This window comes from Salvelinus namaycush, chromosome 25, assembly GCF_016432855.1.
Source record: "Salvelinus namaycush isolate Seneca chromosome 25, SaNama_1.0, whole genome shotgun sequence".
In the NCBI taxonomy this organism is placed as follows: Eukaryota; Metazoa; Chordata; class Actinopteri; order Salmoniformes; family Salmonidae; genus Salvelinus; species Salvelinus namaycush.
In genome coordinates, this window is record NC_052331.1 from 33,006,650 (window position 1) to 33,034,064 (window position 27,415).

A 27,415-nucleotide genomic window follows, 5' to 3' on the forward strand; every position below is an offset into this window, starting at 1 on the left:
TAAAGGTGAAATAAAATAAATAAATAAATAAAACTCAGTAACATTGTTGAAACTGTTGCATGTTGCATTTATATCTTTGTTCAGTATATCTCTGCTTTTCCCCCCGATCATATCAGCATCAACATACGGTCCAATTAATCACTTAGCGAACGATCGCTGCGTGGTGTTTTAGAGAACGCAAGTTACATCTTCGGCTGTAAGCCTAAGTTTAATCGCTATAGGGAACTCAGGCCCTGATAATGCAGCTGTTTCTTAAAAACAGAGGCTGTCGGTGGAACATATAGTTATAACTATTATAATAACATGTCACTTGTGATTTGTCGCCAGTGTGTGTATGTCCCTCGTGATTGGTTGTCACTGACTCAGGTGTCTCTGGGTTTGCTGACTGTATAGTAGATGGGAGGAGCCTCAGGGCTTTGACCAATGTTGACAGTAGCATAGTCACCAGAAGAAGTGGCCACTTTAGAGAAGGCGACAGTGGCTTCATTGGGGCAGCTGGGGTTCTTGTGAAAGTTGACACTGGCGTAATTGGGAGAGTCAGAGGGGCTTGTGGGTAAGTTGGCGGTGGCGTAGATGGTGGTGGTTGCACCACCAGAGCTGGACTGTAGGGAGCGGTCCTTTATTTCCTCATAGTCACCATCTCCATGGCAATCCTGGAGAGGAGGGACATGAGGACATGATGAGAGAGGGAAAAACATCAAATCAAAGTTTGTCACATGCCGAATACAACAGGTGTTAGTAGACCTTACAGTGAAATGCTTACTTACAGGCTCTAACCAATAGTGCAAAAAAGGTATTAGGTGAACAATAGGTAGGTAAAGAAATAAAACAGTAAAAATACAGGCTATATACAGTAGCGAGGCTATAAAAGTAGCGAGGCTACATACAGACACCGGTTAGTCAGGCTGATTGAGGTAGTATGTACATGTAGATATGGTTAAAGTGACTATGCATATATGATGAACAGAAAGTAGCAGTAGCGTAAAAGAGGGGTTGGTAGGTGGTGGCGGGACACAATGCAGCTAGCCCGGTTAACCAATGTGCGGGAGCACTGGTTGGTCGGCCCAATTGAGGTAGTATGTACAAATAAAATAAAATAAAATGTTATTTGTCACATACACATGGTTAGCAGATGTTAATGCGAGTGTAGCGAAATGCTTGTGCTTCTAGTTCTGACAATGCAGTAATAACCAACGAGTAATCTAACCTAACAATTCCACAACTACTACCCTATACACACAAGTGTAAAGGGATAAAGAATATGTACATAAAGATATATGAATGAGTGATGGTACAGAACGGCATAGGCAAGATGCAGTAGATGGTATCGAGTACAGTATATACATATGAGATGAGTAATGTAGGGTATGTAAACATAAAAGTGCATAGTTTAAAGTGGCTAGTGATACATGTATTACATAAAGATGGCAAGATGCAGTAGATGATATAGAGTACAGTATATACATATACATTATATTAAGTGGCATTGTTTAAAGTGGCTAGTGATACATTTTTGATCAATTTCCATCAATTCCATTATTAAAGTGAGCTGAAGTTGAGTCAGTATGTTGGCAGCAGCCACTCGATGTTAGTGGTGGCTGTTTAACAGTCTGATGGCCTTGAGATAGAAGCTGTTTTTCAGTCTCTCGGTCCCTGCTTTGATGCACCTGTACTGACCTTGCCTTCTGGATGATAGCGGGGTGAACAGGCAGTGGCTCGGATGGTTGTTGTCCTTGATGATCTTTATGGCCTTCCTGTGACATCGGGTGGTGTAGGTGTCCTGGAGGGCAGGTAGTTTGCCCCCAGTGATGCGTTGTGCAGACCTCACTACCCTCTGGAGAGCCTTACGGTTGTGGGCGGAGCAGTTGCCGTACCAGGCGGTGATACAGCCCGACAGGATGCTCTCGATTGTGCATCTGTAGAAGTTTGTGAGTGCTTTTGGTGACAAGCCGAATTTCTTCAGCCTCCTGAGGTTGAAGAGGCGCTGCTGCGCCTTCTTCACAACGCTGTCTGTGTGGGTGGACCAATTCAGTTTGTCCGTGATGTGTACGCCGAGGAACTTAAAACTTACTACCCTCTCCACTACTGTCCCGTCGATGTGGATAGGGGGGTGCTCCCTCTGCTGTTTCCTGAAGTCCACAATCATCTCCTTTGTTTTGTTGACGTTGAGTGTGAGGTTATTTTCCTGACACCACACTCCGAGGGCCCTCACCTCCTCCCTGTAGGCCGTCTCGTCGTTGTTGGTAATCAAGCCTACCACTGTAGTGTCGTCCGCAAACTTGATGATTGAGTTGGAGGCGTGCATGGCCACGCAGTCGTGGGTGAACAGGGAGTACAGGAGAGGGCTCAGAACGCACCCTTGTGGGGCCCCAGTGTTGAGGATCAGCGGGGTGGAGATGTTGTTACCTACCCTCACCACCTGGGGGCGGCCCATCAGGAAGTCCAGTACTCAGTTGCACAGGGCGGGGTCGAGACCCAGGGTCTCGAGCTTGATGATGAGTTTGGAGGGTACTATGGTGTTAAATGCTGAGCTGTAGTCGATGAACAGCTTTCTCACATAGGTATTCCTCTTGTCCAGATGGGTTAGGGCAGTGTGCAGTGTGGTTGCGATTGCGTCGTCTGTGGATCTATTGGGGCGGTAAGCAAATTGGAGTGGGTCTAGGGTGTCAGGTAGGGTGGAGGTGATATGGTCCTTGACTAGTCTCTCAAAGCACTTCATGATGACGGAAGTGAGTGCTACGGGGCGGTAGTCGTTTAGCTCAGTTACCTTAGCTTTCTTGGGAACAGGACCAATGGTGGCCCTCTTGAAGCATGTGGGAACAGCAGACTGGGATAAGGATTGATTGAATATGTCCGTAAACACACCAGCCAGCTGGTCTGCGCATGCTCTGAGGACGCGGCTGGGGATGCCGTCTGGACCTGCAGCCTTGCGAGGGTTAACACGTTTAAATGTGTTATGTATAGTTAGTGACTATGCATATATGATAAACAGAGAGTAGCAGCAGCATAAAAAGAGGGTTTGGGGGGGTTAGAACATTCTCATATATATATATATAACTCTGTCACACAAAGACAGACATGCAACGACGCACACAGGCAGTCGCTTGCACGCATACACACTGACCTCTCTGTTGATCCCAGGGGCTGTGTTCACCCTGGGTGCTGAGTAGTCAGCTGTGGAACACAACACACAAGTGCACACACACTGTGTCATACACTTCACACATGTCACTATTGGGCTGCAGCAGTCTGTTCAGGTGGTTCAGAGCCCTGTTCACAATGCAACCTCATTCTCAACCAGGGCCAAATAATATTTGTATATGCAAATGGTTTCTTTCATATGAAAACTGGGTGCGAAAATAGTCATTTCCCTTTATTTGACAGAATGTGAGTGTGTGTGTGTGTGTGTGTGTGAGAGAGTGTTTCTCACCTGTTTCCTTGTTGAATTTCCATCTATAGACTATGAGCAGGCTGACCACAAGCACCAATAGCAGCATGACCAGAATCCCAGATACTATGAGGACCACTGATGTATCTGAACAGACACAAACAGTACCATTAGAACACATACTTTACAATCAGCACTTCTGTTCAACTTACATAGGGCCTTTTACACTAATATGTGAAGTAAGATCTGCCTCTCTTCCACATCAGATGTGTAACTTTTCTGTTTACTTCCTGTCCTGACATTAGCCTTGGATGTGTTGGCCAACACTCATGCTTCATGTCTGGGTGCAGCTATTAGCCTACTGTATGCACCATAGTATATAGACTGACAAAAGAAGGCTAGCTGTTCAAACTATACAGGAGCTTCTCATCTAAAACATACTGCACATAATGTTGCAGACTTGAGTAATGCATCAATTCACAACTGTGTTGATATTTTAAAAGGTTTTAATTCTTCATTTGGCTAACACAATAAATGCTGTGTATTGGTATTCAAGTTATTTTTTCAGGGGCATGTGTTGTCGGAGAGACATTGTTTTTACACTATACCTCTGAGTTCGGAATCCGGTATAGTGTCCCACACTACCTGCGGATGTGGTTTGGGAATCTGATTCCAAAGTCAGATTTGACGCAAGATCCATCTCTTTACACTACGAAAATATGTTTACAAACTAGCGTAGTGTAAAAAGGCTCAACGTTTATTTACCAGAACTGTTGTGTGTTGATGGTAAGATGGATGATGGTGATGATACAGATGATGGTGATGACATGGATGAGGGTGAGATGGAGGTGGCAATAAGTGGTGATGATAGAGTTGGTGAAACTGGGTTTGAGAGGGAGATAAAGAGAGAGTGTGCCATACATACAGTAAGTATGCTTGTGTGTGTAACAGATGAAATTACTCAAATACTACCAGGGTTGGGGTCAATTCCATTTAAATTACAGTCAATTCAGAAAGTAAACCAAATTTGAATTCCAAAATTATTTGTCATTAGCTAGGTTTCCATCCAACTAGCGACAGATTTTCATGCAAAAATGATCAAATCTGCATAAAGAAAATATGCGAAATTTCCAACCAGTGGTTTCCACTAAACAAACTTGTTGCGGAACATGATGACGTAGTTCACACAAAATGTACTTTTTTACTTAAGTTTTAATTTACCGAATAAAAATAGAAAGTTCAATGTGTTTCCATCGCATTTTCAACTCCACTGATAGTTTTCACAAGAACTGTTGCGTTAAATGGCAAATGTTTCTACGCTGGCCTTGGCATGTGCGCTCTAGCCAACAGCTCAAAGATACAGTAGGCTGTGAGGGTACTGGGTAGGCTAGTCTACATTATGTGATTATTATGGATAAGCGCAAGAATATTTATATTTGTCAAACGGCAGTCAAGCATCGATCAATATGTCACCAGAATAAGACCCTCGATAGTCATTGGAAATGCGCATCAAGCTCATCACCGTGCACTTTCACCACCCTGTGAACTTCATCACAAGTTGTTTCATCTGTAGCCGAATGTCACGTTCGTTGTATGGAGGAAGAGAGGAGGACCAAGGCGCAGCATGATACGAATACATTCTTCTGTTTATTTAACGAAACGAAGAACACTTAAACAAACTAAACAAAACAACAAAACGACCGTGAAGATATATACGAAAAGTGCAGACACAGGCAACTTACACATAGACAATAACCCACGAAATCCCTTAAGAATATGGCTGCCTAAATATGGTTCCCAATCAGAGACAATGATAAACAGCTGCCTCTAATTGAGAACCAATCTAGGCAACCATAGACATACCTAGACTAGAAAACACCCCATAAACATACAAAACCCCTAGACAAGTAAACACATAAATCACCCATGTCACACCATGACCTAACCAAAATAATAAAGTAAACAAAGATAACTAAGGCCAGGGCGTGACACCGAATAAACTGCATGGTTTACTTAGATATGATGGTTATTATATAAATAGTTGTGCATAAAGGTGTTTCCACAACTATTTCTCGCAAAATGTATTTTACCGACACAAGAAGACCCCACCATGTTGAAAGAACAAATTATCTCTCATCATATCTATACAACGAGCTGAATCCATCACAGCTGTTGTGAATTTATTTTTTCTTCATAAATACTGTAGATGGAAGCGTGATAAAGAAAGCATTGAAGAGAAGCTACATTTCAGTGTACTTCCTGATATGTTTGAAATGTAAATGTACCCTGACCACTATACTATATACACGACTCCAACACAATCATTAAGTTTGCCGATGACACAACAGTGGTAGGCCTGATCACCGACAACGATGAGACCTGGCCATGTGGTGCCAGGACAACAACCTCTCCCTCAACGTGATCAAGACAAAGGAGATGATTGTGGACTATAGGAAAAAGAGGACCTAGCACGCCCCCATTCTCATCGACGGGGCTGTAGGGGAGCAGTTTGAGAGCTTCAAGTTCCTTGGTATCCACATAACCAACAAACTAACATGGTCCAAGCACACCAAGACAGTCGTGAAGAGGGCACGACAAAACCTATTCCCCCTTAGGAGACTGAAAAGATTTAGCATGGGTCCTCAGATCCTCAAAAGGTTCTACAGCTGCACCATCGATAGCATCCTGACTGGTTGCATCACTGCCTGGTATGGGAACTGCTCGGCCTCCGACCGCAAGGCATTACAGAGGGTACAGTAGTGCGTACGGCCCAGTACATCACTGGGGCTAAGCTGCCTGCCATCCAGTACCTCTATACCAGGCGGTGTCAGAGGAAGGCCTAAAAATTGTCAAAGACTCCAGCCACCCTAGTCATTCACTGTTCTCTCTGCTACCGCACGGCAAGCGGTAACGAGCACCAAGTCTAGGTCCAAGAGGCTTCTAAACAGCTTCTACCCCCAAGCCATAAGACTCCTGAACATCTAATCAAATGGCTACCCAGACTATTTGCATTGCCCCCCCCCCCCCCCCCCCCCCTGCTACTCTCTGTTGTTATGATCTATGCATGGTCACTTTAATAACGCTACCTACATGTACATATTACCTCAATTACCTCGACTAACCGGTGCATTGACTCTGTACCGGTACCCCCCCTGTATATAGTCTGGCTATTGTTATTTTACCGCTGCTCTTTAATTACTTGTTACTTTTATTTCTTATTCTTATTTTCTTATACTTAATTTTTTTAAATGCATTGTTGGTTAGGATCTCGTAAGTAAGCATTTCACTGCAAGGTCTACACTCGTTGTATAAGGCGCATGTGACTAATACAATTTGATTAGATTTGATACTCACTGACAGGCGTAAAGAAGGAAGTGTGGTTTCTGCTCTTCCTGTTCAGATATTTTGGTTGTCATTTAGCGACCTACATCTCTCTCTATATCTTTCTCTTTCTCATACACGGGTGCAAATGCCTTAAATACATATGTCCATTAAGTTTGTACATTTAATCACATAGGAAGTTGTTTTTCACGCCTCTACTCACACAGGCACAACCAGCTCTCTCCATCATTGTATCCACTGAAGTTTCTCACTTCACTGACATACAACTGTGTCCTGATCAATGTGTCTCACAATGCAGAACAGGCAAATTAAAGAACAGTCTTACTCTTGATATCTAGCTGGACTGCTGACAGGGTATCGATTGTGTGGTTGTTCTGTATGCCACAGAGATATCTCCCAGCATCCTCTTGGGTTAGTCTGGTGATGGTCACGGTGAAGGCTCCGGCTGTCCTGTTGTCGAACAGTGAGAACCTCCCATTCTGGCTTTTGGTTGTTGTCACTTTTACATCAACTAGACACTTAGATAGTGTATTCGCTTTGCAGAAGTATTTCTCATTGTCTTCATTTTTTTCATTATACATACAATGGATGGAGACTGACCGTTCTTCATAGCCTGTCACTTCTTCAGAGCCTGTCACTTCTTCAGAGCCTGTCACTTCAGTGGGGTTTTCACAACACCAATCTGTAATTGTAAAAACATGTAGGAGCACAGAATTAAATGTGTTCCCTTTTGTCGAGGATCGCGTAATTCATGCATTGAGTCAATAAAAAATATGCCTGAAATCTTGAGTAATGTGCAGGAATCTCAAGTTAGGAGTCGGGCCAATAGCAGAGACCTCATTAGGAATTTTTTATGAAAGTAGTAAAGTTTTGAGGATGGGAATCAAAGGTTTACAGTACCTCCATACACTTCAGGGTCCAGTCCAAATCGTTCCACTCCACACCAGTATGTTCCAGCATCATCTGACATCATGTTGGTGATGGTCACAATGAAGACCCTGACCCCTTTGTCATCATGTAGAGAGTATCTCCATTTAGAGGTCCATTCGTCATCCTCAGTCTCAATATCATTGTCTACCAAAAATGTTATACACTCCATTTTGCTTCCTTTACAGAGGAACTTCTGGTGGCTCCTCCACTCCTCTCTATAGGGGCATCTGATCTCTGCCTTGCCCCCCTCATATCCTTCTACTGTGATCAACTCTGCTGTACACAAACTCCACACAGCAGCTGTAGGACACACCAACAGTCTCATTACGAATAGTACAAACACCCCAGCTTCCATTTCACATACTGTAAAAGGGGATTCTTCTCCGGTGAATGAGTTACACTGTAAAATGTTACAACCAAATGTATCCAACTATAGAGAGGAGTCACTGGAGATGTGTTCATTCAGTCTGATGTACTTACCTAAGAGGAGGACAATCTTCAGTGTGGGGACCAGCAGGATAACCATGATGACATGTGGCTCCCAGCTAGTTCAAGTCTCTTTAGACCCTGTACATCCTGTTTACTCCAGTCCCCTCAATACTTCTACGTCCAGTTACCACCTCAGTACAGGAAGGTCTGCTCCTGCAGTGTGCATGAGAACCACTCTGAGTGTGTGTTAATGTGTGTAGTGCAGGAAGTCCTGCTGTTTGATTAAGTACTTCCTGAAATCATTTCACTACTCTGTAAAACTATTTAATAACATCCAGCAATAAACCGCATATGAGTCATTTATAAATAGCTTTCTCATCATTCATTAATCCTAATATATATGGACAGTTATTAAAACAACTTTTAAAATTTGTATTAATGTTTATTATTTAGTGGCAGGTAGCCCAGGGGTTAGGTGCATTGGGCCAGTAACTGAAAGCTTGCTGATTCAAATAAGCAGACTAAATGAAAGATATGTCTATGCCCTTGCCCAAGGCACTTAACCTTAAATGTTCCTGTAAGGATAAGAGCGTCTGTGAAATGACGAAAATGTAAATGATTAATAAGATATAGATCGTTATATTATAAACTTACATATGGAATTATTTTAAGATGGTCATACCATGGCTCATTTAGGTATCTGATTTTTAATTTAAGGATCCTTTTATGTATAAAAAATGTTTTATTTAAAAATTATTTTATAAAAAATGTACTCTGTCCATAGAAACACATTGATTAACACAGTCATAAATGGCAAAAAAGACAGTAAAAAATGAATCATAAGGAATTAGTTTTTGAAGTGTCTGTCCTATAACTAGGAGATATAAGAAAGCTTGACACATATTTAACCCCTTATTTTTGTTGGCACAAAACTGCCTCCATACTTCCATTCATTTATATGAGTTACCTTCAGATGAATTACGTGAACACCATCGTGTTCGTCACAGTCTCCACTTTCTACAGTGGAGTCATATTAGTTTGTAGCCCAAATGGTCCGGATGCTACAGACAAAAGTTGGAACATCAGCGTTACTGACTTCCGACGAATCCCGTGGCACTTGTGGGGGGTATGTCATGAGAATTTTCAATCCCAATGATAATAACTAACAATCAATAAGCTTTGACCAATCCCCGAGGTTTGTAAGACCCTGGGTTTAATAATAATTAAGCAAAGACTCAGCTTATGCAAAATGTTCGTACAGTTTATTCACGAGAGCGCTCTGAAGTCCATAATACAAAGACATCCATTTTATAACTCACTCCCTATTTACGCACATACCTTCACACAAACAGTAGATATCCTACGCACATACATACACACGAACAGTAGGTGAGTTGTATCCACTGTTTATCACTACCAAGCCGACAGTTCCATTCCACCGAGATTAGAGGAACCTCGAAAGGACTCCCTGTCCTATTGTAAGTTTCTCAGAGTTCTAGCCAGGTCGGGTCAAACACAGTTGAATTGTTCTCGGTATTTTCTTAGACACACACACACACACATTTCTCTCCCTCACATGTCTCTACTGAACCTTATTGGACTTACGTTTAGTACTTTAATTATTCATTATACATGCTACATAAACTAATAATCACTAATAGTTACGTTTCAGGGTGGAATTCTTTAATCATTACCTTTAAGCATATAAATTCCCTTATCAGGGTCGTAGAGCAAAACCAAACTGTTCGGATGCTACAGACGTTTTCGTGAGAAGACCCATTTTTGGGATGTCTCCTATCTGACAAACAGCACTGTAGCTCTGTGGCATAGGTGGATGTGGTGGATTGAGATGCAGCACATGCAAAAAAAACTATCTCTAGCTTTAACTCAAGTATTAATAAACACCTTACTGTCATGACGTTGCCCTGTTGGGTGAGGTTTATGACCACCTCATAAATACCTTTCCCCCTTTTCTCTCCACTCTACAGAATGGACTCTTGGAAAGCCCTTTGCTAACTTAGAGAGAGTATGGCAACATCAAAAGGTTGGGAAATGGAACAATATTTCCCTTTCTCAACCAGTTGAAAGTGTCCGTTGGTACATAAAGAATATGATGTCAGATCAGTTGGTGTCTGGGACATTATATCTGATGATAGGATGACATAAATTGTATCTTAGAAAGTCTACACATTCTAGTTATCAGATTCACATGGAATTGTTGTGCAATTTAAATGTTTAAATATGAAGCTATTTGTGAAAAGATTAACTGTAATTTTAGCTTCTAAATGAGAGAATTGTTTTCATAAGTAAACTATGCTCACTCAGTAGCCACAACCAAGTAAACAGACATTGGTTGAGAACTATGAAACACGCCTTTCTCTCCCCCAATACAAAAGCCCGTTGACGGAAGTCAAACTCAGTTCCCGATTACGTTCCCGATACGTTTAAAAGGGCTAATTTCAACTACAACCTAACGAAATTAACATTTAATTCCAGAAATGTTAGGACCGCTGTCCTAATGTTTAAAAGGGCGAATTTCAACGTGGAGGTGGCGATCACCATGCTGGAATGGTGAATTTTGACTAGACCAGCCAGAATACAGTGCGAGCTGATTATGGCAACTTGGTATGAACTTTGAACGATTATTCACGAAAGAAGAAGTGATACCTCCTAGACGTCGAGTTATCAGCTGCAGCTGTAAACGTACGTGGCCTAGGAAAGGACAGACAATCTCCTAATAACGACAGGGTACTTTAATGTATCTGCTCTACAACACTAAGAAATATTCTTCAAAGGACAATAGCGATCTCTGCTGGGTAAACCAGTCTTCCATCTTCGACCCATCTATCGAAGCGCAGCTCAGAGTAAATATATATATCTTGCATTTTCCTTTTCCGAATGGGCGGTTATTAGAATGCATAAGATTCTGTATTTACGATAGCATAGCTTCTCAAGTACCGATAGAGACCCAATCTCTTTGTCCCTCAGTCTTCCCGCTCTTTCATTCAAACCAACCCCCTTCCTTTGTGTAACCAACCGTCATATCAGGTTAGCCCACTAGGGGCGTTTCATGACATGATTAGTAATCGATGTGTGATCTATCCTGTGTATATATATGTAATTCTGTGTGATTATTTAGGTATTTAGTAAATAAATAATTAACTCAATTTGTGTATTGCTGATTCAACTTGTTAGCTAGGGTTAGTGCTGATAACCAAGTACTTACGACAATCAGAATGAGACCGATCGAGGTGACGATAAATAATTGACTGCTATTGATATAAAAGATCTTCAGATCTTTAAGAGAGTGGATTCGGGAGATAACCGCTCCGACAGAGATGGCCGCCTCGCTTCGCGTTCCTAGGAAACTATGCAGTATTTCGTTTTTTTACGTGTTATTTCTTACATTGGTACCCCAGGTAATCTTAGGTTTCATTACATACAGTCGGGAGGAACTACTGAATATAAGAGCAACTTCAACTCACCATCATTACGACCAGGAATATGACTTTCCCGAAGCGGATCCTGTGTTTTGCCTTCCACCCAGGACAATGGATCGGATCCCAGCCGGCGAACCTAAACAACGTCGCCGTAAAAGTGGCAAACGAAGCGGTCTTCTGGTCAGGCTCCGGAGACGGGCACATCGCGTACCACTCCCTAGCATACTACTCGCCAATGTCCAGTCTCTTGACAACAAGGTTGATGAAATCCGAGAAAGGGTTGCCTTCCAGAGAGACATCAGAGACTGTAACGTTCTTTTCTTCACGGACACATGGCTCACTCGAGAGACGCTATCGGAGTCGGTGCAGCCAGCTTGTTTCTTCACGCATCACGCCGACAGAAACAAGCATCTTTCTGGTAAGAAGAGGGGCGGGGGGGTATGCCTTATGATTAACGAGACGTGGTGTGATCATAACAACATACAGGAACTCAAGTCCTTCTCTTCACCTGACTTAGAATTCCTCACAATCAAATGTCGACCGCATTATCTACCAAGGGAATTCTCTTCGATTATAATCACAGCCGTATATATTCCCCCCCAAGCAGACACATCGATGGTCCTGAACTAACTTTATTTGACTCGATGTAAACTGGAAACCACATATCCTGAGGCTGCATTCATTGTAGCTGGGGATTTTAACAAGGCTAATCTGAAAACAAGACTCCCTAAATTCTATCAGCATATCGATTGCGCAACAAGGGCTGGTAAAACCCTGGATCATTTTTTATTCTAACTTCCGCGACGCATATAAGGCCCTCCCACTCCCTCCTTTCGGAAAAGCTGACCACGACTCCATTTTGTTGCTTCCAGCCTACAGACAGAAACTAAAACAAGAAGCTCCCGCGCTCAGGTCTGTTCAACGCTGGTCTGACCAATCTGATTCCACGCTTCAAGACTGCTTCGATCACGTGGACTGGGATATGTTCCGCATTGCGTCCAACAACAACATAGACGAATACGCTGATTCTGTGAGCGAGTTCATTAGAAAGTGCATCGCCCATGTCGTACCCACAGCAACTACTAAAACATTCCCAAACCAGAAACCGTGGATTGATGGCAGCATTCGTGCCAAACTGAAAGCGCGAACCACTGCTTTTAACCAGGGCAAGGTGATCGGAAACATGACCGAATACAAACAGTGTAGCTATTCCCTCCGCAAGGCAATCAAACAAGCTAAGTGTCAGTATAGAGACAAAGTAGAGTTGCAATTCAACGGCTCAGACAAGAGGTATGTGGCAGGGTCTACAGTCAATCACGGATTACAAAAAGAAAACCAGCCCCGTCGCAGACCAGGATGTCTTGCTCCCAGACAGACTAAATAACTTCTTTGCTCGCTTTGAAGACAATACAGTGCCACTGACACGGCCCGGAACCAAAACCTGCCGACTCTCCTTCACTGCAGCCGACGAGAGTAAAAAAATTTAACGTGTTAACCCTCGCAAGGCTGCAGGCCTAGACGGCATCCCCAGCCGCGTCCTCAGAGCATGCGCAGACCAGCTGGCTGGTGTGTTTACGGACATATTCAATCAATCCTTATCCCAGTCTGCTGTTCCCACATGCTTCAAGAGGGCCACCATTGGTCCTGTTCCCAAGAAAGCTAAGGTAACTGAGCTAAACGACTATCGCCCCGTAGCACTCACTTCCGTCATCATGAAGTGCTTTGAGAGACTAGTCAAGGACCATATCACCTCCACCCTACCTGACACCCTAGACCCACTCCAATTTGCTTACCTCCCCAATAGGTCCACAGACAACGCAATCGCAACCACACAGCACACTGCCCTAACCCATCTGGACAATAGGAATACCTATGTGTGAATCGACTACAGTTCAGCATTTAACATCATAGTACCCTCCAAACTCGTCATCAAGCTCGAGACCCTGGGTCTCAACCCCGCCCTGTGCAACTGAGTACTGGACTTCATGACGGGCCGGTGAGGGTAGGTAACAACATCTCCACCCCGCTGATCCTCAACACTGGGGCCCCACAAGGGTGCGTTCTGAGCCCTCTCCTGTACTCCCTGTTCACCCACGACTGCGTGGCCATGCACACCTCCAACTCAATCATCAAGTTTGCGGACGACACTACAGTGGTAGGCTTGATTACCAACAACGACGAGACGGCCTACAGGGAGGAGGTGAGGGCCCTTGGAGTGTGGTGTCAGGAAAATAACCTCACACTCAACGTCAACAAACAAAGGAGATGATTGTTAACTTCAGGAAACAGCAGAGGGAGCACCCCCCAGCCACATCAACGGGACAGTAGTGGAGAGGGTAGTAAGTTTTAAGTTCCTCGGCGTACACATCACGGACAAACTGAATTGGTCCACCCACACAGACAGCGTTGTGAAGAAGGCACAGCAGCGCCTCTTCAACCTCAGGAGGCTGAATAAATTTGGCTTGTCACCAAAAGCACTCACAAACTTCTACAGATGCACAATCGAGAGCATCCTGTCGGGCTGTATCACCGCCTGGTACGGCAACTGCTCCGCCCACAACCGTAAGGCTCTCCAGAGGGTAGTGAGGTCTGCACAACGCATCACCGGAGGCAAACTACCTGCCCTCCAGGACACCTACCCACCCGATGTCACAGGAAGGCCATAAAGATCATCAAGGACAACCACCACCCGAGCCACTGCCTGTTCACCCCGCTATCATCCAGAAGGCGAGGTCAGTACAGGTGCATCAAAGCAGGGACCGAGAGACTGAAAAACAGCTTCTATCTCAAGGCCATCAGACTGTTAAACAGCCACCACTAACATTGAGTGGCTGCTGCCAACATACTGACTCAACTCCAGCTCACTTTAATAATGGGAATTGATGGAAATTGATGTAAAAAATGTATCACTAGCCACTTTAAACAATGCCACTTAATATAATGTTTACATACCCTACATTACTCATCTCATATGTATATGTATATACTGTACTCTATATCATCTACTGCATCTTGCCATCTTTATGTAATACATGTATCACTAGCCACTTTAAACTATGCACTTTTATGTTTACATACCCTACATTACTCATCTCATATGTATATACTGTACTCGATACCATCTACTGCATCTTGCCTATGCCGTTCTGTACCATCACTCATTCATATATCTTTATGTACATATTCTTTATCCCTTTACACTTGTGTGTATAAGGTAGTAGTTGTGGAATTGTTAGGTTAGATTACTCGTTGGTTATTACTGCATTGTCAGAACTAGAAGCACAAGCATTTCGCTACATTCGCATTAACATCTGCTAACCATGTGTGTATGTGACAAATACAATTTGATTTGATTTGATTTTGATAAAATAGCATGTTTATATAATTTAATCAGTCAGAGACATGACATTACTGTTTATGCCAACTGTGAGCCATGTCCAGAGTCGAGGCTTCTGGGATTCTGAATCGCGTTCACAGCTCAAGAAATTCTGCACAGACATCTCCATGGCAATCGGTGGGTTAGTGGACCGATTGGATTCTGGGTGCAGAGATTACCTTGTAGATCATCAATATCTTATTCATTATCAGTCTATGTAACACTAGGCAGTGTTCACCTCGTTCCACAGGGCGGTCACTCTGTCATCCAGATAGCTGCTGGTCAGCTCTGGGGCCACAGAGGAGATCCTCATCAAACAGGTGTTTGGATCTGGTGAGAAACGCTGGAACCACAACCCGAAACCTGATGACTGTAAACCTTGTATTGTAAGTTGATAGGAGTGCACTATAAATCTGTATTGCACTTTCACTGTAAATATGTAGCCTATTGCATGTTCACTGTAAATCTGTTATGCACTTTCACTGTAAATATGTGGCATATTGCATTTTCACTGTAAATCTGTATTGCACTTTCACTGTAAATATGTAGCCTATTGCACTTCACTGTGAATATGTAGCCTATTGCATTTCACTGTGAATATGTAGCCTATTGCATTTCACTGTAAATATGTAGCCTATTGCATTTCACTGTGAATATGTAGCCTATTGCATTTCACTGTAAATATGTAGCCTATTGCATTTCACTGTGAATATGTAGCCTATTGCATTTCACTGTGAATATGTAGCCTATTGCACTTTCACTGTCAATATGTAGCCCATTCCATTTCACTGTAAATATGTAGCCCATTCCACTTTCACTGTCAATATGTAGCTCATTCCACTTTCACTGTCAATATGTAGCCCATTCCACTTTCACTGTCAATATGTAGCTCATTCCACTTTCACTGTAAATATGTAGCCTATTGCACTTTCAAATGAATTTTATTGTGTATTATTCTGTATTTTTAGGTATTATGTACTTTGTCTTTTAAGCACATGACTAAATTAATTTATTGTGTATTATTGTGTATTTTTATGTATTATGTACTTTGTCTTTTAAGCACATGACCAAATTAATTTATTGTGTATTATTGTGTATTTTTATGTATTATGTACTTTGTCTTTTAATCACATGACCAAATTAATTTTATTGTGTATTATTCTGTATTTTTATGTATTATGTGCTTTGTCTTTTAAGCACATGACCAAATTAATTTTATTGTGTGTTTTTGTGTATTTTTATGTATTATGTACTTTGTCTTTTAAGCACATGACCAAATGAATTCTCCCCTGGTGAGATAATAAAGTTGATCTAGTCTAGATATAATTTGTCCGTCAGACAACGGCTAGATGTGGTGAACTCACAGAAACCATTCAACACTATCTCACCATAACAGGAATTTAAATAATAACAACGGGGAGAGCAGGACTAAAATGTGTTCTTTCTACAGGAAGTGCCAACAAGTGTGTTAAAGTGGGTGGTGAGTATTACTCCTCTGTCCCATTGGATGACCTGACTGCAGGACACAAGTCAAAGACGAGAGACTAAGAGGCTGAGAGACTGAGACCAAGAGACTGAAAAACAGCTTCTATCTCAAGGCCATCAGACTGTTAAACAGCCATCACTAACATCGAGTGGCTGCTGCCAACATATTGACTCAATCTCTAGCCACTTTAATAATTAGATGTAATTAATGTATCACTAGTCACTTAAACAATACTACTTTATATAATGTTTACATACCCTACATTACTCATCTCATATGTATATACTGTACTCTGTACCATCTACTGCATCTTGCCTATACATATTCTTAATCATTCCTTTTCACTTGTGTATAAGGTAGTTGTTGTGAAATTGTTAGATTACTTGTTAGATATTACTGCACGGTCGGAACTAGAAGCACAAGCATTTCGCTACACTCGCATTAACATCTGCTAACCATGTGTCAAATTTGATTTGATTTGACTGCAGGATACAAGTCAAAGACTGCAAAGACTAAAGACTATCACTAGGGGGAGTCCAGCACCAGGTTACAGACGTACAAGTAAGAGACTGTTATATCAGTTCACTATGACCACCAATCACTGTGTGATTTTCTCAGGCAAATTAGGAATTATTTTAACTTCATTAGCATACTGGTTATTGTTCAGAATTTTGGATGACTGACGTGCCCAAAATAAACTGCCTGAGTAGAAGCTAGGATATGCATATACTTGGTAGCATTGGATAGAAAACACTCTGACGTTTCTAAAACTGTTACAATAATGTCTGTGAGTATAACAGAACTGATATGACAGGCAAAAACCAGAGGATTTTTTTTTGGGGGGGGGGGGGTAGTTGTAGTTTTTCCAAGGTGTCTCTCATTAGAAATGTAGTCTTGTTGGCGCGTGAAGGTGAGCTCTCTTCGTTATTTATCTTCCCTATTGAACATACTATTCTCCATCTTAAATATTATAGTTTATTTAGATATTAGAGTACCTGAGGATTAATTAGAAACATCGTTTGACTTGTTTGGACGAACTTTACCGGTAACTTTTTGGATTAGTTTGTATGCATGTTGAACGAGTGGATTACTAAAGCCATTGGCGCCAACTAAAAATACTTTTTTTGATATAAAGAAGGACTTTATCTAACAAAACGACCATTCATTGTGTAGCTGGGACCCTTGGGATTGCAAACAAAGGACGATCTTCAAAGGTAAGTGATTTATTTTATCGCTATTTGTTACTTTTGTGACACCTGTGCTGGTTGAAAAAGTATTTTGATGTGAGGCGCTGTCCTCAGATAATCGCATGGTATGCTTCCACCGTAAAGCCTTTTTGAAATCTGACAACGCGGTTGGATTAACAAGAAGTTAAGCTTTTAAATGATGTATGACCCTTGTATTTTCATGACTGTTTAATATTACGAATTTTGTATTTTGAATTTCGCGCTCTGCAATTTCGCAGAATGTTGTCGTAGGTGTCCCGCTAGCTGTTCATGCGCCCAAACAGGTTTTAAGAGGGAGTGTGTTCATGTATCTAGCTGACATTACACATTTATCAACATTTGAAGAGTTTCATTCCAAAATGCTATATATCCATTTTCAGAAATGTTGGTAAATTAGCTTTTATTTTTTAAAGAACTTATGAAAGAAATTTGTATTTTTTATATTTTTTAATCTACTGTATCACTTGGTTTAATTTCAGAGCAACAAATAATCATGTTATATAACCGGCTCACTCTCAGAGGAATAAGTAGTATCGGTGTATCACGTCTGACAGGCTCCTGAACAGCTTCTATCCCCAATCATAAGACTGCTAAATAGCTAACAAAATGGCAAAACGGACTGTCTGAGTTGACCGTTGTATTTTATTTTAAAGTGGAATTATGTTTTTAGAAATGTTTAATAAATTAATTAAAAATGAAAATCTGTATTGAGACAATAGGTATTCAACCCTTTTGTTATGGCAAGACTAAATAAGTTCAGGAGTAAAAATGTGCTTAACAAGTCACATAATAAGTTGCATGGACTCACTCTGTGTGCAATAATAGTGTTGAACGTGATTTTTGAATGACTACCTCATCTCTGTACCCCACAATTATCTGTAAGGTCCCTCAGTCGAGCAGTGAATTTCACAGATTCAAAAACAAAGACCATGCCTCGCAAATAAGGGAACCTATTGGTAGATGGGTAGCAGACATTGAATACCCCTTTGAGCATGGTAAAGTTATTCATTACACTTTGGATGGCGTATTAATACACTCAGTCACTACAAAGATACAGGCGTCCTTCCTAACTCAGTTCCGAAGCGAAAGGAAACCGCTCGGGGATTTCACCATGACGCCAATGGTGACTTTAAAACCGTTACAGAGTTAAAATAACTGTGATAGGAGAAAACTGAGGATGGATCAACAACATTGTAGTTAATCCATAATAATAACCTAACTGTCAGAATGAAAAGAAGGAAGCCTGTACAGAGTACAAATATTTAAAAACATGCATACTGTTTGCAACAAAGCACTAAAGAAATACTGCAAAAAATGTGGCAAAGTAATTAACTTTTTGTCCTAAATAAAAAGTGTTACGTTTTCGGCAAATCCAATACAACACATTAATGAGTATTACTCTCCCTATTTTCAAGCATAGTGGTGGCTGCATCATGTTATGGGTATGCCTGTAATCGTTAAGGACAGTTTTTCAGGATAAAAAATAAACAGAATGGAGCTAAGCATAAGCAAAATCCTAGAGGAAAACCTGGTTCACTCTGCTTTCCACCAGGCACTGAGATTAATTCACCTTTCAGCTGGACAATAACCTAAAACACAAGACCAAATCTTCCTCTGTATGATATTGAGGTATAAGGGTTCTACTTCAGTGTGATATTGATGTAAAGCAGTTCTACTTTCGCTGTCATATCTCTTGGCTCAGAGCCAGCTCACAGAGACCAGCTCCAGTAATTCCAATTTAGACTTCTCCTTCTCCTCCTTGTCCTCCACCTCTCTCTTTCCAGCGTCGATGCGACCAACAGTGGGCAGGTCTCTGCATATCAGATGATCATTGGTTTATTTTTGTTGTCTTTTAAACTTTAGCCTCCTCTATTTTCTTCTACACTGTTCCCTATTTTTCTTCAATCTGTTATTGTTAATTAATCAGTCTCTTTCAGAATTATTTTGTGTAGTATACAAACAGTGTGTGTGTTTGCGTGCGTGTGTGTATGCACGCCTGTGTTCCAGTGTGCAGGTGGTAAGGTGGTGGGGGTCAAGGAGGTGTGTTGGGTTTGCCTCCTCAGTGGAGGAGCCCTGAGCCTCTGTTTTCAGTGTCTATACACCTGCTGTCACTTCCCAAAGTAAGACCACCTCTAAATCCATCTTATCCATCTTATCCCATCTCTAAATCCATCTTATCCCATCTCTAAATCCATCTTATCCCATCTCTAAATCCATCTTATCCCACCTCTAAATCCATCTTATCCATCTTATCCCACCTCTAAATCCATCTTATCCCACCTCTAAATCCATCTTATCCCACCTCTAAATCCATCTTATCCCACCTCTAAATCCATTTTATCCTCTAAATATCATCTTATCCTCTAAATATTATTGTTTTAACCATGAAGTCATATCTTCTGTTTCTGATCAATTAAATGCATTTTAACATCATAGATTTAGCCGGTGGTAAGACACTGGCTGCAATGAGGTTTAAATAAATCAGCATTCAGGATTAGACCCACCCGTTGTATATTTTCTAACAGTAACCATGTACTTTACTGTACATCAACTGAGAGTTTGTGATCACAGTGATAATTGGTGTGAAGCTAGTGGCTACCAATGGCCAGTAATGGAACAGTCAACAGTATATCAGTCAGCATTCCTCTGTCTTTGTCTTTGACAGTGGGAGGTCCATCTGCTCTTCCTGCACCAGGCGCTGGGGCAAATCAACAAATAGAGAGGCTGAATCCAGGGGCTGTGTGTGTGTGTGTGTGTGTGTGTGTGTGTGTGTGTGTGTGTGTGTGTGTGTGTGTGTGTGTGTGTGTGTGTGTGTGTGTGTGTGTGTGTGTGTGTGTGTGTGTGTGTGTGTGTGTGTGTGTGTGTGTGTGTGCACCTCATTTTCTCTCTCCACCTCTGTACTCCCAGGTTGGTCAGACTTCAAAAACTCAGGAGCTGAGCTCCTCTTTCTCAGAGACCATCCTACACAAGTATGAACTAGACTTCATCGTGGGAGAGGTGTAACTGTCACGATCGTCTTCTGGTGAAAGAGTGGACCAAGTCGCAGCGTGATATGAATACATCTTCCCTTTTAGAAGAAGATGAACACGAAACGAAACACTTTTACAAACTATACAAAACAACAAACGACCGTGAAGCTACAAAACGAAAGTGCACACACAAGCTACTAACGTTTAGACATAGACAATTACCCACAAACACCTAAAGCCTATGGCTGCCTTAAATATGGCTCCCAATCAGAGACAACAATAAACAGCTGTCTCTGATTGAGAACCAAACCAGGCAACCATAGACTAAACACCTACACTGAACACAACCCCATACATACTACAAAACCCCCTAAACAATACACACACCCTAAACTAGACAAAACACACAAACATCCCCCATGTCACACCCTGACCTAACTAAACTAATAAAGAAAATCAATATAACAAAGGCCAGGGTGTGACAGTAACGCTCGTCTTCCTCCTCTTCTGAGGAGGAATAGTAGGAAGGATGGAGGACCAATGCGCAGCGTGGTAAGTGTCCATATTTTAATAAAGAAAATGAACACTGAACAAAACAACAAAGTGAAACGACAAAATGAACGAAGACGAAACAGTCCCGTAACGTGAACACAAACACAGGAACAGGAACAATCACCGACAATACAAAACAGGCTACCTAAATATGGTTCCCAATCAGAGACAACGACTAACACCTGCCTCTGATTGAGAACCATATCAGGCCAAACACATAGAAATAGACATACAACATAGAATGCCCACTCATATCACACCCTGACCAAACAAAACATAGAAACAAACAACACAAACTATGGTCAGGGTGTGACAAGAGGTGAGTTGACCTAACTTTTTTGTAGCCTACTTTGAAATCAATGGGAAATTTGTGCAAACATTTAGGATACACTTTTCCTCCGTTAGAATTCGACCCTTCAAAGCCTATAAAAGCAGTGTGGATATCTCATTAAATCTCCAAGTCAAGCTAATTATACTAATTTGGTGGGTGCTTATATTTGTTCTATTTCACAAAATGTACAAGTGTGTATTATACACATGTGAATTGTAAATGTGTTTTTTGCATATCCCAACTCTCCCTGAGACACCCTCGGAGAGTGGGGTTACATCAAGGGTCTGCCATTTTCAACGGCGACCTTGGAGCTGATTTTTCACCTTGTCAGTTCGGGATTCCAACTAGCAACCTTTCGGTTATTGGCCCAACGCTCTAACCGCCCATATTTCAAACCGGTTCCATCACTATTTATCTGTAATAGGCAATACATATGTTTGTGGTAGATATTGTTTAATGATAAGATGTTCTGTGTTTGTTCCTCTTTCAGCAGGGCTCCATAGATGGGATCCTCCAGTGGGCTTTCCACAACATTTCCAGGCCTCTCTCAGATACTCAGGGCAACTTCCAATGAAACACGCACGTACATAAGAGCGCACACACACACAAGCATTCTTGTGCACTCATACACCAAGCTCTGGACATTTGTTATGATCTCACGCACACACACACACTTTCCCTCTTTCTCGCTCACTCTCTCTCTCTCTCTCCATCTCTTTGTCTCTCTCTCTCTCTCTGTCTCTCTCTCTCCATCTCTTTGTCTCTCTCTCTCTCTGTCTCTCTCTCTCTCTCCATCTCTGTCTGTCTGTGTCTCTGTCTGTGTCTCTGTCTCTCTCCATCTCTGTCTGTGTCTCTGTCTCTCTCCATCTCTGTCTGTGTCTGTCTCTCTCCATCTCTGTCTGTGTCTCTGTCTCTCTCCATCTCTGTCTGTGTCTCTGTCTCTCTCCATCTCTGTCTGTGTCTCTGTCTGTCTGTGTCTCTGTCTCTCTCCATCTCTGTCTGTGTCTCTGTCTCTCTCCATCTCTGTCTCTGTGTGTCTCTCTCTCTCTCTGTCTCTCTGTCTCTCTCTCCATCTCTGTCTCTCTGTCTCTCTTTCCATCTCTGTCTCTCTGTCTCTCTCTCCACCTCTGTCTCTCTGTCTCTCTCTCCATCTCTGTCTCTCTGTCTCTCTCTCCATCTCTCCATCTCTGTCTCTCTCTCCATCTCTGTCTCTCTGTCTCTCTCTCCATCTCTGTCTCTCTCTCTCATCCTTAAAAGGCAGGATCCACAACAGTCCCATACAACAGATGGTTTAATTTTTATAGCTATGGACACTGAGAATGCCTCTGTGTTTTTGACTCAAATTCCTTGAAGGCCGACACTTAGCTCTGGAATGTTGTTTTTGTACATTTTCAGGAGTTTAGCAGAACTCCAAGATGGATAGACTTTTGCCAAGCAGGAGAAAGATGTTTTCCCCTCCGCCAGTATTTGGTTGCTACGGTGACCTGCTCCTCAAGTCCCAAAAATAAGGGGTGAGGAATGTTGTGCTGTGGACATTTACGATAGACGGGGTGAGGAATACGGTGCTGTGGACATTAACGATAGACGGGGTGAGGAATACGGTGCTGTGGACGTTAACGATCGATGGCTCATGAAAGAAACCCTCTATATTTGGAGACTGAGCGGGACCACGCTTCACAGTTGGCAGCGTTAATGTTTTTCTTGACAGTGTTTCAGCTTTGATGGATGATAATGGTGATGTATGTGTGCCAACATTGATTTGTAATTATGAACTTTGTATGTGTGGGGTTGTGCTCTGTTGTTCCAGTGCGCAAGTATAGCTGAAGAACACATTTAAGGCACCTCTAGGTGGCACTCATGTCAATCAATCTATGAAAGGCCCAACATCATGTAAAAACTGTCATGAAACATTTGTTATAATTCTCAAAGAACAGTACCATCGGGACTCAATGTCTTTATAGGAGGCCCATCAATAGACTGACTCTGAAGGAGAGAGAGAAAGGGGGAAACTTGCCAAGGCACAGAGTAGGGGGATGTTGCCATTCCTTTCATTTCCAAAACAAACATGAGATGTGAACATTGTGAACCAGATGGGTTTAATGTATCTGGTATTCGAACAAGATCAGGCCTGGATGTACTCTGGCTCTGTTCAGCTCTACAAACCTCTCATGTTTTCACTATCAGGACTCTCATAACAAAGCCTCCATAAACACTTTATAAAGCCTATATTGATTATGCCGAAATCATTCATAAGTACATGTCATGGGTGGGAAAAGAGTCAGGCCACATATGTCAAAGAACTAGATATTGTTATGTCTCTCTGCAGATTAAAGGCTACTGTTTATGTCAGCCTTGCTTGCCAGGTTTGAGACGTACAGCAATCTACATACTGTATGTGCATTCGGAAAGTATTCAGACCCCTTGACTTTTTCCAATTTTGCTTACGCTACAGCCTTGTTCTAAAATGAATTAAATATTTTTTGCTTTCATCAATCTACACTCAATTCCCTATAATGACAAAGGGAAATTAGAAATATTTGTAAATGTATTAAATATAAAAACAGACATACCTTATTTACACAAGTATTCAGACCCTTTGCTATGAGACTTGAAATTGAGCTCAGGTGCATCCTGCTTCCATTGATCATCCTTGAGATGTTTCTACAACTTGATTGGCGTTCACCTGTGGTAAATTCATTTGATTGGACATGATTTGGAAAGGCACACACCTGTCTATATAAGGTCCCACAGTTGACAGTGCATGTCAGAGCAAAAACGAAACCATGAGGTTGAAGGAATTGTCCGTAGAGCTCCAAGACAGGATTGTTTCAAGTCACAGATCTGGGGAAGGGTACCAAAAAATGTCTGCAGCATTGAAGGTCCCCAAAAACCCAGTGGCCTCTAATTCTTAAATAGAAGAAGTTTGGGACCACCAAGACTCTTCCTAGAGATGGCCACCCAGCCAAACTGAGCAATTGGGGGAGAAGGGCCTTGGTCAGGGAGGTGACCAGGAACCCGATGGTCATTCTGACAGAGCTCCAGAGTTAATCTGTGGAGATGGGAGAACTTTCCAGAAGGACAACCATCTCTGCAGCACTCCACCAATCAGGCCTTTATGGTAGAGTGGCCAGATGGAAGTCACTCCTCAGTAAAAGGCACATGACAGCCCGCTTGGAGTTTGCCAAAAGGCACCTCTGGTCTGATGAAACTTTCGCCTAAATGCCAAGCATCACGTCTGGGGAAAACCAGGCACCACTAATCACCTGCCCAATACCATCCCTACATTGAAGCATGGTGGTGGCAGCATCATGCTGTGGGGATGTTTTTCAGCGGCAGGGACTGGAAGACTAGTCAGGATCGAGGGAAAGATGAACAGAGCAAAGTACAGAGAGATTCTTGATGAAAACCTGCTCCAGAACGCTCAGGACCTCAGACTGGAGCAAAGGTTCCCCTTCCAACAGGACAACCAACGACCCTAAGCATACAGCCAAGACAACGCAGGCTTCAGGACAAGTCTCTGAATGTCTTTGAGTGGCCCAGTCAGAGCCCGGACTTGAACCGGAATGAACATCTCTGGATAGACCTGAAAACATCTGTGCAGTTACGCTCCCCATCCAACCTGACAGAGCATGAGAGGTTCTGCGGAGAAGAATGGGAGAAACCCCCCAACAACAGGTGTGCCACGCTTGTGGTGTCATATCCAAGAAGACATTAAGCTGTAATTGCTGCCAAAGGTGCTACAGCAAAGTACTGAGTAAAGGTTCTGAATAGTTATGTAAATGTGATATTTCATTTTTTTTTTTTTATACATTTGCAAAAATGTATAAAAACTAGTTTTTGCCTCGTCAGTATGGTATATTGTGTGTAGATTGATGAGGAGGAAAATATAATTTAATCAATTTTAAGGCTGTAACGTAACAAAATATGGAAAAAGTCAAGAGGTCTGAATACTTTCCGAATGCACCGTAGGTTACTGTTTACAAATGCCCAAACTGCCCTACTCCCTCTACCACTGAGAATCTTTGTGGTTCAACCCTACGCTTAAATCATCTTTGTTTTGAAAGACTAGAATGTTTTTCTGACATTTTTGTTTCATGTTTGGGTTGTGAGTTGAATCAAAACGGGGCTATGGGTGTGCACATACAGAGCTGATCTCTCATTCATCTTCTTAAGACGAGCTTCCACCACATCCTGTCACTGTGTTGTCGTTCATTGCGCTGGAATTCTTTGGAATAATATGATAAGTGAAATTCCCACGCTAGGCGTCCTCTTTTCACAGCTTTAGGACATTCCAGAGAATCTGCACAGCCATTTGGCTGTGAAGAGATCACACGGGTGTTCCTGTTGTGCCATGACTGATCTGAGGAGGATGAGGGGATCTTGACTTCCAGGCATGACCCCTCTCTTCCAATACCATTGTTATGGAGAGGAAGTGGTGCTTATTGTCTTTGCCCCTGTGGGCCCAGCCTAGGCTACTGGGGTTAGGGTTAGGGTCAGCCTAGGCTACTGGGGTTAGGGTCAGCCTAGGCTACTGGGGTTAGGGTCAGCCTAGGCTACTGGGGTTAGGGTCAGCCTAGGCTACTGGGGTTAAGGTTAGGGTAAGCCTAGGCTGGGGTTAGTGTTAGGGTCAGCCTAAACTGGGGTTAGGGCTAGGGTCAGCCTAGGCTGGGATTAGTGTTAGGGTTAGTCTAGGCTGGGGTTAGGGTCAGACTAGGCTGAGATTAGTATAAGGGTTAGTCTAGGCTGGGGTTAGGGTCAGACTAGGCTGGGGTTAGTGTTTGGGTTCAGTCTAGGCTGGGGTCAGACTAGGCTAGGGTTATGGTCAGACTAGGCTGGGGTTAGGGTTCAGTCTAGGCTGGGGTTAGGGATAGGGTTAGGGTCAGCCTAGGATGGGGTTAGGGATAGGATTAGGGTCAGCCTAGGCTGGGGTTAGGGTCAGCATAGGCTGTTTTTATTTATTTATTTAACCTTCATTTAACTTGGTAAGGCTGGGGTTAGGGTTGGGGTCAGGCTGGGGTTAGGGTCAACCTAATATGGGGTTAGGGTTAGCCTAGGCTGGGGTTTATTTCAGCCTTATCTGGGGTTAGGGTCAGCCTAGACAGGGGATACTGTTAGGATTAGCCTAAACTGGCGTTAGGGTCAACCTAGGCTAGGGTTAGTGTTAGGGTCAGCCTAATCTGGGGTTAGTGTTGGGGTCAGCCTAATCTGGGGTTAGTGTTGGGGTCAGCCTAATCTGGGGTTAGTGTTGGGGTCAGCCTAATCTGGGGTTAGTGTTGGGGTCAGCCTAATCTGGGGTTAGGGTTGGGGTCAGCCTAATCTGGGGTTAGGGTTGGGGTCAGCCTAATCTGGGGTTAGGGTTGGGGTCAGCCTAATCTGGGGTTAGGGTTGGGGTCAGCCTAATCTGGGGTTAGTGTTGGGGTCAGCCTATTCTGGGGTTAGGGTTGGGGTCAGCCTAATCTGGGGTTAGGGTTGGGGTCAGCCTAATCTGGGGTTAGGGTTGGGGTCAGCCTAATCTGGGGTTAGGGTTGGGGTCAGCCTAATCTGGGGTTAGGGTTGGGTTCAGCCTGGGCTGGGGTTAGGGTTGAGTTCAGCCTAGGCTGGGGTTAGGGTCAGCCTAGGCTGGGGTTAGGGTTGGGGTCAGCCTAGGCTGGGGTTAGGGTTGGGGTCAGCCTGGGCTGGGGTTAGGGTTGGGGTCAGCCTGGGCTGGGGTTAAGGTTGGGTTCAGCCTAGGCTGGGGTTAGGTTTGGGGTCAGCCTAGGGCCTAGCATGCTTCAGTTCGGCTGGCGCCTAGCCAAAATCGAATTTGAAACTATTAGTAGTAGGTTTTACAGTACTGAAAATATTTATGCGATTGTATTTGATTGAACTGAGCCCTACAGGTACTGTACATGTACAGTATGTAAGCAGTAGTGTATGGATAGTTTATTGATCATGTATTATTACATG

At 42.7% G+C, this 27,415-nt stretch overlaps 1 protein-coding gene across 1 annotated transcript; it reads right to left on the bottom strand.

Annotated features, from left to right (window-relative positions):
• Nucleotides 1–8,186, bottom strand: LOC120020545 (CMRF35-like molecule 1). Its single transcript, XM_038964253.1, has 7 exons — nucleotides 8,141–8,186; nucleotides 7,631–7,960; nucleotides 7,056–7,412; nucleotides 4,154–4,270; nucleotides 3,431–3,535; nucleotides 3,119–3,174; nucleotides 1–653 (listed from the first exon to the last, which is right to left on the bottom strand). The coding sequence occupies exons 1-7, from the start codon at nucleotides 8,184–8,186 to the stop codon at nucleotides 363–365; spliced, it is 1,302 nt and encodes a 433-aa protein (XP_038820181.1). The 3' UTR covers nucleotides 1–362.
• Between the last annotated feature and the right edge of the window lie 19,229 nt (nucleotides 8,187–27,415).

Coding starts and splice junctions, on each gene's coding strand:
- LOC120020545 (XM_038964253.1), bottom strand. CDS start 8,186: ATGGTTATCCTGCTGGTCCCCACACTGAAGATTGTCCTCCTCTTAG. Junction 7,413..7,630: donor GGACCCTGAAGTGTATGGAG/GTACTGTAAACC, acceptor TTACAATTACAG/ATTGGTGTTGTGAAAACCCC. Junction 3,536..4,153: donor ATCAACACACAACAGTTCTG/GTAAATAAACGT, acceptor GTGTCTGTTCAG/ATACATCAGTGGTCCTCATA.